The sequence below is a fragment of the Cotesia typhae genome, unplaced genomic scaffold, assembly GCF_013202065.1.
Source record: "Cotesia typhae breed Kobodo isofemale line unplaced genomic scaffold, CoteBio_Ctyphae contig_4, whole genome shotgun sequence".
NCBI lineage: Eukaryota > Metazoa > Arthropoda > Insecta > Hymenoptera > Braconidae > Cotesia > Cotesia typhae.
This window is the reverse complement of record NW_027423748.1, coordinates 5,715,839-5,729,469: the sequence shown is the minus strand read 5'-3', so window position 1 is coordinate 5,729,469 and position 13,631 is coordinate 5,715,839. Positions and strand designations below refer to the sequence as shown.

The window sequence follows — 13,631 nt, the reverse complement described above, 5'->3', positions numbered from 1 at the left end:
CTTAATTTTGAAGTTTAATTATCCTTCAATATATTTTAACAAAAACTTTATCATTAATCATTAAAAAACATTTGAGTCATATTATTTTAATAATTATGAAGCTACCAAAAATTGGAGTAGAAATTTTTTTTATTAGTATTATCTTTATTTATCACAAGTAAAATTATTTTCTATAAAAATTAAAAATTAAATTATCATTTTATGAATAAATTTCTGGTTTTCCAAGATTAAAAATTTAGAACGTAACTTACCTTATTTACTTAATGATTTATTTTAAAATGCCAGATGAAACTCTGTGATAATCACTGCAGACTTTCTATAGAATGATAAATTGATTTGCAATATAATAAATATTTATGATAAATATTGTCGTGAAAGGAAAAACTAAAGATTTCAGTAGTTTTTTTACCTTTAAGAGTTGGAAAAATTTTGGATTTCATGTTTTTGGATAAAATTTATATTTTATCTTTAATTTATGTTTCGATGGATTTTTTTTTTTTTTTTTAGAAATACTTAAAAAAACGAACAATTTGAATTGTTCAATTTGAATAAAAAAAAAAAAATTAGCATGACCCAGTGTGGGTTGACTCCACTTGTAAATAATTACCGAAAATTTTTTTATACTTTCTATTTTTAAATTTCAAACATTAAAAAAAAATTTTTTACATCTAAACAATTTACTTTAAATTTATTCTACTTTACGATAAGTACATTATCAAATTTTCATTTGTATTTAAAAATATTAAAGACTACAAAGCGTATTTCGACAATCACTCGTTCAAAGTTTGATTAATTTTTAACCGAGTACACCTACATGAAACACGATAAATTTACTTTATTCTTTTAAGCCTTTTTTTTACTGTAATTTAATATTTTATTGTATACTCATTAATTCCTTCCCTAGTTCACTTGAACGAGCTTGCTGAAAAACACAAGTACACCCTCACACGCGAATAAAAGGGTGAGAGAGTGCAACGCTGTGATTTCGAACGGTATAAAGCGAACATAAAAAAAAACGGTACAGAGTGGAATGTAAGAAAATAAAAAATATACAGCACTCGTCACGAGTCATATCTTCGCGGCCTGCTGACCCTTGTAACAAGTTTATTGTATATATTAAAATTTAATTTAATCGGACTTAAAACCGTAAACGTGGCACTTACCTAATTCGACATTAAATTTGAAATGTGGGAAAATGAGATAAGATCAAATAATAACAAAAAATACTCTATATATTATATTACATCGTATAATTTAATAATATAATAATATATAAGATAATATAACATAATGATAATACCTTTGCAGACCTACACCCCAAACCATTTAATTTATTCTTTCTTTTAATGCATTAAAATTAACTCACGCATTTTAAATATTTTTTTTTTTTATTTAACAATTTTATAAAGAGGAAAATTACGCGTATACAGATAGATGTATATAAGATTGTTATAGGATAAAATTCTGTGTAATATTATGTAGCTGATTTTGTTCTTGTTGTTTTTATTCAATACATTAGTGTTTAGTACTATTTATTAATTTTATATTAATACTAAATTAAATGGTTATTAAAATTTATAAATTATTAAAAATTACGTACGCTCGGCTCGGTGTATCTACAGAGCATATAAAAACTTTGTATCACAAAGTCGCAACTCCATAATATGGACGTTTACATTTAATAATCATTATATTTTATTTAAATTATTCGCATTGCTTTGCTTTTATTTCGTTTTTTTTTTTCTATTTTAATGAATTTTTCTATGTTTTATCGATTAATGAACAAAATTTTTGCAGTTATAATAATATAACGTAAAGAGAGACCAATTTTTTTTTGTCAGACGTACTTCTGCAGTAATAAAAATATGTAAAAAATAGTAGTTGCAGAATTTAAATTTGAAAAAATTAAAATTTTTTACCGCAGCAATTCACAATATTTAACGTTTTTACGTATATGTACATGTACACAATAAGTTTATTTAATACATTACTGGATTTTTATTTTATTTTATTTTACTCGTCTTCTCTAAGTATAAACTCTATCTAATAATATTGTATATTTTTTGGCTGGCATTATTTTCGATAGAAAAATTTCCAAGTATGCTAATATAATTCGTAGATTTTGGTTGCGAGCCAAGTACATAATAAAATTATTACAAATATATTACCATTGATCTCTCTTTCTTTTCTTTTTTTTTTTTTTTTTTAATTCTAATTCTATTTTTCTGTTTGTCCTTACGGATAGATAACTTACTGATCGGTAACTACTGACTGTTAATGAATTATGGTCGTTATTTCAATGGATTTTTAGCGAGTAGTAATCGGTGATTTGAGTCGTGTAAAAAATTTTTAAATTAAAGTTCTGTTTTTGCCAAAAAACGACTGTATTATTTTTTGTCAAATTAACCATTGGTTAAACTTAATTTTAATAAATTTTGGTCAGAAGTTTTCTTTTTTCTTAAAACGGAGTTTTTAAAAATGAAAAAAATTTGAAAATTTGTTTTAAAAAATATTTAAAATTTTTAAATTTTTGGCTTAATTTTTTAAGACCATGCATTCAATCAATCTTAAAGTATTTTGAAATTTTTAAAAGGATGATATTATTTTCCGAGTTATGAATTTTTGAATATTGATAAGAAAAAATCAGGAATTTTAATTTATAAATATCTTTTAAATCATATTTGTAGAACTATGCCTGTCACCTTGATGATTATGAAATAATACAAACAAATGTCCATTTGTCAGGAGTGAGATAAAGTCTGAAACTAATCCAATACCCAGAAACTAACTAGTTTCTTCCCCAAGAAAGATCTTTCACCTGTCAATTCCTTTCAGTTTAAATACCGATCATAATATAAAATATTATTTATCTAAAAAAATCTTCAAAATTAATTGATTTTTTATTTATTAATTTGCATAAATTCGTAAATTTTTTCACGACCACCGATTTTTAAATCACCAAATTTAAATTTTGCAACGACGGAACCAAGAGCAAACATAAAAAAAATGACCGCTATACATTGACACAATCTTGTATTGTAAACCTACCACTATTTTGTTCCAGATAAATCCACAGTAGTGTATTAGCTGGACGGATATTGCCAATAATATTTAACTTGTTCATCAACATTATTTAAAAATCAATGAAAAATTTACAAACATTGTACACCAGACTGTCCGTCTATCTCTCTGGTAGATAAAAGACATCTTAAGCGGTGGCACATCAATGATAACAACAAAAAGTACCAACTAATAGCAAACACAGATCACAGTGCGGGCGCTGAGCGATCATTGGTCTTTGTTTTCCGGAGTTTCACCGTCGCAAAGGCATTGGTGCTTCTGAAAGGACTTAACATTAATCTCAGGAGCAAGTCCCTTGAACGTAAACGCAACAATAAAAGCAATGCAAGTCTTAAACTAATAACAAAAATAAAGGTCTTATTCTAGCACTAACCAGCGCGTCTATTACATGATTCATAACAAGGATTATGGCTTTAAATAAAAAAATATAAATTCATACAAACAATTTAAAAATACGAATAATAAGGCAAACAAAATATAAAATATATCAAAAGAAAATAATCTTTTTACTTCTTCTTTTTCTTGTTACTGTTACTGTTGTTGATGTTATTATTATTATTATTATTATTATTATTATTATTATTATTATTGTTATTGGCAATAATCTTATTATTGTTATTATTGTTATTACTGATATTATTATTGTTATTATTGATATTCTTGTTATTGTTATTATTAATAGAAGTATCAGCACCCCAGAGGTCATACCAAGGGCCGCAAGTGTTCTTTTCTCTTTCACGATCACTGTCCCTTCTAAGCTTGGTCCTCGGTAGCAAAGTTTTCTCAGCTGTAATCTGGTTGTCTTTCTCCACAATACAGCTATAAGTAGACTCCTCATCAGATGCCTCTGTTTCAGTGAAATTTTGAATCAATCCGTCATCGTCTTCTCCGTACAAAGAGCCCTTGTGATTGCGATCGCTTTTCTTCATTCCTTGATCATTGTTCTCTTTAAGTTCCGCGACTACCCGGTTCCTTTTGGCCTCCATACTGCGTTTTCTTTCGTTCTCCAGAATCGCTTTCCGCGAAATCCCTTTAAAGTAGGTCCTTTCTTCGCGGCCAGAGATTCTGTACTCGGATCTCTCAACAGCTTTCGGACGCTCAGCCGGTGTTGGAAAATCATTGTAATAATCAGATTTTTCGGGAACAATGTTCCTTTCTGCAGGTTTGGGGTCTTCGCGCACGTTGTTAGAATGCTCATTAGTAATAGTGTTATCACTGCTCCGAGATTCCTTGCTCGGGCTGCGCCTAGACCCTGAATTGGGACTAGATTTTCGTGATAAGTTCATCTCTTCTTCATTATTACTGCTTCCGTTATTGATATTTTCTGTTTTAGATTGCTCTCTTTTCAAAGTTTTAGGAATATCAACAAGAGATCGATGCTGCCAGAGTGCCATTCCTTCAAGAACCTCCGAGTCTCTTCTAAATCTCCAAAAAGACTTGGTCCGCTTGATCAACTTGGGACTGTTGCTCATAATTTCCTTATCAAAAGGCCTAGACTGCCCGACAATGTGCCCCAAAGTCGTGTGAGGACGCTGACTGATCTTCTTCTCACTCTTCAAAGTGTTATTATTATTATCATTCCTCTCTGGACTATGCCCAATCCTCTTGCTAGACACATTATCAACGTCACTTCTTGCATAAACTATCTTCTCCAAGACCTTATTTCGCTCTAGCTTAGTTTCAAAATTAGATTCATAACCGCGATCCTTTTCGACCAAAATTTCGGAACTTCCCGTAAATTTATCGACACCATATCCAGTAGTGCCATAAATTTCCTCTTTGTCAGAATGGCGTCTTTCCCTACGCGGCAGCGGTAACTCACGTGGCCGTTCAGGTGCATCCTCAAACGGTGGTTTAGGTCGTTCGAATCTGCGATTTGAATGCCGTTCGATATTTTTATTGCGGTCCGGATTCTTTTCGAAGGTTCTCTCACGTTCGTAATCCATCTGATTGTTCTTATTGTTATTATCGACATATCTTTCCCGTTCCCTCTCCCTTTCCCTTTCTCTCTCCCTATCAAATCGCTGCACACGCGGATCACGTTCATATTTGTCATAATTAGCCCCGGATGATACCAATTTCTCATCACGTTCAAGACTTTTTCGATAATCCTCTCGTCTGCGTTCGGTAAACTTAGAAGGGCTGTGCTCCCTTGCGTACTTCTGGGCTGTTTGCTCAAGTTTCTGGGCAATATGTTCTACCTTGCTGCCTACTTCTGGAATAGTTATTGTGCTCGTGCCCTCCGAGTCCGAATTAGATGAGACAGATTTGCTCTTGTCATTACTGACATTGTTATTGCCATTAGAATTATGATTGTCATTGGAATACTTGTTGCCTTCTTCGTGAGCTGCTAAATAATGTCGATCTTCATGCTTTCGGCGACGATGGTTCTCGTAGTACTTCTTGTCTTCATAGTCTTCATTGTATGCCTCATTTTGGTTCATTTCTTGGCGGTTCTCTTCATCGGACTCATCAATTTCGATCTCACGATTCAAGTCTTCTCGAGAAGAAGAAGAACGACGACCTTCAGCAGAGCGACGGTTAGATTGATCTCTCAGACGGTGATCATTGCCATTCATGTAGCGATTGTTGCTGTTTCCAACACTTGGTCGCTCAATACTGCCTCGTGACTGTGCATACTTGGATTTTCTGGGATCGTTGCTCACCTTGTCGCGCTTGTCTTTAATTTCGTATTCAGAATTGTATTCCTTGGAATGATGGGACTCGTAGTTGTCGCTGGTCCGTCTGCTAACGGGTCCGTACCTTCCGCTTGGTCCCTCGAGGTCTCTTTTGTCTAGCTCTTTTGACTCCGACCACAGGTCCATGGCTGTCCTGTACATCTGCCAGCTCTTTTCGTCCCTAGGGATCGTCTTCCATGAATCGTTCAGCCAATCTTTGCCCTTGTCATCGGGCTCGTTCTCCTTGCGGTGTCCTTGGTGTTTGTGCAACTTCTCCTGCTTATCCATCATCTGCATCGCTCGTTCAGCGGCCTCCAGACGCTCCCCACGGGTTTTTCTGCGGCGTTGTCTATGTTGATGTTTAGGAGATCAGGATAAAGAGTTAACAGAAGTAAAAGGAAAATAAACAAAATGAAATGAAAAAAAGAAAAATAAAATTTGGTTTTTATTGGAATTTGGGAATTGGAATTGAATGGTTTATCTATTGGTACTGGTTGCGGTAATGAGGAATCATAAAATGTATTTGCTTAAATAAATTTGGATCAGCTCATGCGAGAAAACGCGCACGAAGAGGAACAGAAGGGCCACCACCGGTGTACGTTTAATTCCATCGAACATGATAACGCATGCGGAATCTACAAAGAATACGAAAGAGAAAGAGCTAGTAGTAGTAGTTGTTATTGTTGTTGTTTTTGGGTTCAGAGGAGGAGAATAAAACCATCTAGTGTAAATTAGAGGGAGTCAAAAAAGCTGCCCTCGGCATTGGCCTTCGGAAAAACTCCAGTGCTAAAGATTTTTCAACCTTATCATCGTTTTAGAAGGATTTATTTGAAGTAGCTTTGAAGACACTGAATCTTACAAGGAAACTTTTATAATTGCAATCTTTGTTAGATTCAAAATAAATTTTTTTTTTTCAGTACAATAAAAAAAATTAGTTGTCTCAAAGAAAATATTATTTTCAATATTTTATACTCTTGTTCTGAAATATTCAGTTTGGATCAATTTAAAAAAGTTAATTGAAAGAAATTGAAGATAATTGTTCAAAAACTTTATGAATTAAAGAAAGCATTTTTATAGAAAATTTAATTTTTTCCAAAAAAAATTCTGATGAATTTTTTCGTCTCTGATAGTTTTCCTGCAATTTTTCAGTATAATTTTTTACAAACAATTTTTCAGTGTAATTTATTACATAAAATTGATTTTCTTCAGGATCCATGATAAGAAATTGAAATCAAAATTATGGGTGAAATATTCACGATAAAAAAAATAATATGAAAGTTTTTCTTTAGGAAATTTAGTGCTCTACGAAAAAGTACTTGTCAATTATCTTGTATCTTTATCAGTTTATTCACAATTTTGATTTTAACTTGATACAGATTATTTATGTATTATTTAAAATGAGTTTAAGTAAAAAATTAAATTTTTTAAAATGTTTTTATTGGTACTTTGAACAAGTAAACTTATTCTCGAATCAAGAGTATTTTTCTTGAGCCAACAAGTTTATTTCAGTGCACAGGCCGAAAAAAAGTTGACAAGTGGTAATTTATTAAAAAGCGGGTAATAAACTAAATAAAACTGCAACCAATTGAATCTACGGCAGGTACTTTAAAAACTCATGCAGCAAATAGTGGAAAAGGGAAAAAGTAAACAAACCTAAACATGAGGATAAGATCGCTGGTACGGAATGTTTGCAAGGCACTTAATTTCGAATTGGCCGAGTCAGTGCACTTTCAATGAGAATCGAGAGTCGTATCGGATGGACCAGGGCCAGGAATAGTTCGAGTGGCACCACCCCGGCCCCTTTTCCTTGTATGCTTAGTCTGTTCCTGGTAGAACGTAGACCGTCGAATGAAATAGCAGAGGAAGCCCAGCTCCACTTACCGCAGACTTCCTCGAACGATCTCGACGCATCAGCGAGATTAGCAATTGTACAAAGCTGAATCCAGCACTTAGGATTCTGGAGTCTGGTTTTCTAGTCTTTACTCTCTACTCTGGACTTTTGACTCTGGACTGGATGGAGCAGGATGTGGTATCAATGTATGGAATGGGCATAGTTGGAGGAAGCGATCTACGAGGGAGTTGGCGCAGGTCGATAAGAGTTAAAGCACTCGGAGATTGTCCGGAAGCCGAGCAAAGCGAGAATTGGGAGAACAACTACTCAAGGGCAACAACTCTAAGTGAGCGATATTTGGACAGAAATATTTTTTAGGAGATTTACCTCATTGCTTCGTCGTCGCTGTAATCGATGTCAGGCTGCACTGGTGGCTCGTTTGAAAATCCGCTGTCATTGCTGCTGTGAAGAGAAGTCACCACTTGTGGGGGTGGAACGGGCGGCATCGGGGGCTGAACTCGTCGTCCAGCTGCTAATAGTGATGGCAAGGTTCCTGATGGACGGATCTGTTCAGACATTTCATCAATATTATAATAAAGATCTTTTCATTGCGTAGAAAAAATTTATGTCAGTCATTGGTGGATCATCAAGGCTTAAAGTCATAGTTGATTTTTTTTAAATCAAGAAAATTATATGACGCTTTTAAATGACGCGTCTTTGACTAAAAAATATCATCACTTTTGAAGAGTTATTAATGAGATTGAATGTAATTTTTTTTCAGGCAATTTTTGTGATAGATTGAAAATAAAGTGAATTGGTTGGTTAGTTTAAAAATGACAGTTACAAGTCTGTCAAAAAATAATAAATTGTTACTTTTATCGTTTTTTTTAAATTCTTTAAATTTAAAGCTCATTTAATTTTCGTAAAATTTATCCAACTGTTGAGTTTCAATGTCAATTTATTTTTTAAATAATGAACATTATGCTGATAGCAAAAATTAAATTGATTAAGAAAAAATAAATAAACAAGACAATTATTTTGAAAAACTAGATCTTGAATTGAGCAAAAAAATTTTTGAAGTAAAATTAAGGTATTACAGTCAGTTGTAGAATTACTACAAGATAGAATGAAATTTATTATGTCAGTACAATATAATAGAATAATAATTTGAATAAACTTTTAGAAGCTACAAAGAGTCAATAGAAAGATATTGAACTTTTAAAACTTTTGCGTTTAACATAGAGTCATGAAAAATTGCAGTTTTTATTTTATACTATGATATAAAGTTCATAATTGAGTTAAAGTTGTTTAATATCGAAATTTATGAAATTATAAAAAAAAATAGACCCTGATTTTTTATTTCTTAAGATTACAGCGCACACAAACTACGTAATTTAAATTTCTGGTATTTTATATCACAAAAAAAATTGAGATAGTAAGAAAAATAATTGCTCAATACTTGACAAAATTGAAATTACAAATTCAGAGTATATGATAATAGTACTAATTAATGAAAAACTATTTAAAATGATCTCTGTCTCTATTTCTTTAACGCAACGTTGCTTACACAAAAGTACTAAATAAATCAAACGAACCTTTATATGCGACAATTGATACTTGCAGTATCGACAGTATTACTTTAACTTAAGCCAGGAAAAATTTTTTTTTATTTTCTCTGTTTCACAGAAAAAAGGAAACTTGAAAAATTACATTATAAATAATAATAAGTGTCCTATCGTATTTAAAACTAGAAAAATTACAGTTCGAAATAACATTTTTGTAATTCAAACTTTGAATGTTAATTTTCCAAGCTTTCAATGTAAATATTATATTTTTCGATGTAATTCTTTTAAAATCTGTAATACTTACAATCTGAAACTGAATTTTTCCAGTTTTCATCACGAAGCGCCACGTTACATTATATACTGTAATTTTTCTACATACAAAATAAATTTCTTAAAAATTATCAACTTTAAAAAAGTTAATTTTTGATCAGTGTACCAATTAATTCTATAAAATTTAACTATTGTGCTATAAAAATAAAGTTTCAAGTGAAGAAAAGCGTAAATATTTGTTAAAAGAGATGAAATTTGCATTTTACACCTGCAATATTGATTGGGTGTTCATTATTCGTCATATTATTTGACATAACTAAAGGTACATTAATGATCAAAAGAAGAATATATACATTGAAGATTGTTAAAAGACAAAGGGCGCAAAAAAAAATGTGACAATAAAATTATAATAATGCAGTGCGGAATAAAGATTTATGAAGGTGATACAAATAAGATATGTTTGAAATAAGACAATTTAGATGAAAGAAGGGGTTTTCATTGGTGACATTATGACCCTCAGAATGAATGTAATTCAAAAGGAAGGACGTGATTGTAAAAACGGAGGGTGTGAATAAAAGAAAGAATTGCCGAGTAGAGGGTTCTTACTGATTTTGGCTGCCGTCCCGTAGGGGTGGCAACGCTGTGAGAACTATGGCTCTTGGGTACATTTGTAGGAGTACTTGTGTTTGTGTTTGAGTTTCCGATGTTGTTGTTGTTGCTGCTGTTGCTGTTGCTTGAGGGGTTTCCGCTCCCTATCCCTATCCCGCCGTTGCTAAGATCGTCGATCGTGGGTGGCGGCCGAGACGGCGGCGGCTTGCAGGGTGGCATCGTCCTTGGTTCCGGTGACCGACCGTTATTTGCTGCGTGACTCGGAGATCTAAAAAACATAATATTGGTAATGATATGATAGGATAGGATAGGATACTCGGAGTTCTACGCTCTACACTATTTCTTCCGTTCCTTAAATAGATAAGCATCGAAGTGTCTGGATAACTGTTTTGCATGTTTTAAAGAGCATATGCTGTCAGGTAATTTATAAATGCACGCATCGGTTTTCATTATTTGTAGGGATACCTTTCAGGGTGTGTTGCATCTATTTATTTATCTTGTTATTTATTGACTGAAATTATAGGTTTCAATGAAAATTCAATTTAGATAAGTGCAATAGAAGTTGTTTTTTCATTATGAAATGGTTTTTTAACGATAGTTATTTGTAAAATAATGCACTTATGAGGTTATAAGAAATTTTTGTACCCTTAATAGACTGAAAGGCGAATTTTTCTATAAAATTCAATAAAATTTAACAGGCAAATTTGGAGAGTTCTTACTTATTTAAAGGAAAAATATTAATTAAAATTTCTACAATTTTAATAAAATTCATTGAAACCGTTGTGGATTTAAACTCCCAAAATTACTTCATTCGATTTTTCTCTGTAGTAATATTTCTTAAATTTTTCGATTAATTATTCTTTTAATTCTATATTTTTCTTAATTAAGGCAAAATTTCAAGTATTTATGTTGATTAATTTTTTCAATTTTATTTATAGTATTAATTATATGTAATATTTTCTTTAATTTCTTACTTTTCGCATAATTAATGAAAATTTTATGATACTGAAATTGAGAGACATCTAATAATTTTTCTAATTTTTTCAAAAAATAAATTTTTTACAAGAAAAATTTGTTTAAAAAATTCTATATTTAAAATTTTTAATAAATTATAAATGCAATTTTTTAAAAGTAATTTTCTACACGCTAAAAACAAGATTACACTGGATATAAACGTAGATTATACTGAGTGAAAAAAAATTCAGATAGTAGCTAGTATAATCCAGATTATCATGAGTATAATCTGGATTATAATGAGTATAATTGGAAATTTTTTTTCACCACAGATATCACTGAGTATAATCTGGGATGATATCCAGTGTCATCTTGTTCTTTCCGAGTAGAACTATTTTATTTAAAATGAATTTTTAGAAAATACTTATTTTATAAATTTTCAATAATTAGTCCCTATACGAATTATACTGTTTTTTAAATCATAAATTATATTTTCTGCTTTACATTTTAAAAACAACTGTAAAACTTTTTATGTGACATTATTTTCACAACATAATAATAAAAATAAATAAAATATATACATTAATGTTAATTATTTCAAAAAAATAATTAAAATTCGTCACACAATGCTAAGCACAGTTCTTATCTACATAACCAGTAATTACAATAATTAAATATTAGACCACTATACATCGTGCGTGTTCCGATCAAATAAACTCGATCCCCAAATATTTATAAAAATCAATGCAATAAAAACCTCGACACGTCCCAAAGCGATTAAAAGAGGAGTTAATTGACTAATGAAGCTTCAAAGGACATTTCCCAGAGCAATTGCATACCAGGAACTTAGTTAATGTCACTAGCAGTCCAAGCAATCGGACAGTGACAGTAGACAAGGGTTGAATGATATTACCAGTAGTGTGCCCAATCGTGTCAGGTTAAATTAACTTGATCGTTATGGACGCACGTGCCAAATGAACAACCTACGGTCTAGGGTTAACACACCTCGAACTCGCTCCATAAACAAAATTTATTCACTTGATACTAGTGCTCACATGAGTAGAGTCCTTTCGATTCCGAAATATATCACCGGTATCGCGTGGTTCATTTAAATGCTACACCCTTACCACCCTACCTACAAAACTCTACCTTATTATCGAGGATCGAGGATAGACTCCCGCTGATGATCGATTATCCTCTGATAGCCTTCGGCTCGCAACCCGCCTACCCATCTACCGTCCACATACCATTATCGTCGAGTGCGAGCAGTAATAGGTGTACAAATGCTATACTACCAGCTTAACAACTATTGATAGCTTTCATCCATATATTGGTTTATTAAACATTAAACTCAAAACTATTCATAAACTCGAACTCACCCCAAACTATCATCAATTATAATTTCAGTGTAAGCCAGCGGAAACCAGCCAGAGCTTTGAGTACGGAGATTCTCACCAAATTGCCAACCTTTTTGACGATCACCTAGAATTATCAGATTTTTTTTATAGATTATTTAATTTTCTTTGCAGAAAAATAATGAGAAAAAATTAGAAACAATAAAATTTTGATATGGATTCCTTAAGTAGTTATCTCATATAAAAAAATTTTTTTTGTAGTGTGTCATTAATGCATGTTAATAATATTTTAATACCGCTACCATTTTTTTTATTATACATTATTTATCACGTCTTAAATAGCAAAAAGGTGTATTGAAATATTAGATAGGGTTTTGTATTAAAAACACCTATTAAAACTGTTTAAATTCTAAGAGTCAAAAGGGCACTCGATAAATAAAGATTGATCAAAAATAGATTGAAGCATATAAAAATAAACTTTAAAGGGAAAAGACAAATGGATTAAGGCAAAATGAAATGACACAAAACACTATATTCGCTCTTTTGAGTTATGATTATGAAGTTTTAAAAATTTTCAATTTTCTTAGCGGGAAGTTAAAAAAATAAAAAAAAATTTTGACCGTCTAATTATTGATAAATAACGGATTAAAGTTCAACAATTTATGAAAAGTATATATCTACGGAGTCGGACAGAAACAATTTATAGCTTGCGTCTTTACGGGTACAGTTTTGCGTGAAAATTATGAATTACTTAGCTATACAAGTTCATGAACTTTTGCAGCGCGTATAATCTCTTATTTTTTGACAATATTGTTCATGACAACTACCTTAAATGTCCTTCTGGCGTTTGGAACACAATATATTATTATTCTATTTAATTTACTGAAATTAATTAGAAGATTTAATAGAGTTATACATCAGTATATATTCGATATATTATTTATTCTCAGGAAAAATAACGTACCATCGACAGCCTTGGTAAAAAAATCTGTTGATGGTTTTTTCTTATTTTTCCTTCAATTTTTATAATGATTAAGTTATTTATGTATATTTGCATTTCGCTATTTTTTTTTTTCGAATAATACATATCATTAGATTACAAAAATCATATTAGTTGCAACAGCTGCATACTCAGTAACCAATCAATCATGACACAAAGTTTATTGAAAGCTTGAATTGAAAGAGAAAAATTACTTCACTAGTTTTTGAAGTAACGAGCAATTTCCAAAACTATTATTAACTAGAAACTTTTAAAAGTTTAGACAACAATTTTTTAAGTTTGTTCTCT

General features: G+C 31.3%; 1 protein-coding gene across 2 annotated transcripts in view; it reads right to left on the bottom strand.

Annotated features, from left to right (window-relative positions):
• Positions 1 to 3,353: 3,353 nt before the first annotated feature.
• Irsp53 (Insulin receptor substrate 53 kDa) overlaps positions 3,354 to 13,631 on the bottom strand; it is a 140,265-nt gene continuing 129,987 nt past the window's right edge. For both annotated transcript variants that reach the window (XM_074242244.1, XM_074242245.1), the window contains exons 10-13: positions 12,368 to 12,470; positions 10,032 to 10,302; positions 7,978 to 8,156; positions 3,354 to 6,108 (exon numbers count right to left, since the gene is read on the bottom strand). In XM_074242244.1, coding sequence (XP_074098345.1) covers positions 3,588 to 6,108; positions 7,978 to 8,156; positions 10,032 to 10,302; positions 12,368 to 12,470 — 3,074 coding nt within the window. In that variant the 3' untranslated portion in view covers positions 3,354 to 3,587. The remainder of the gene's footprint in view (positions 6,109 to 7,977; positions 8,157 to 10,031; positions 10,303 to 12,367; positions 12,471 to 13,631) is intronic.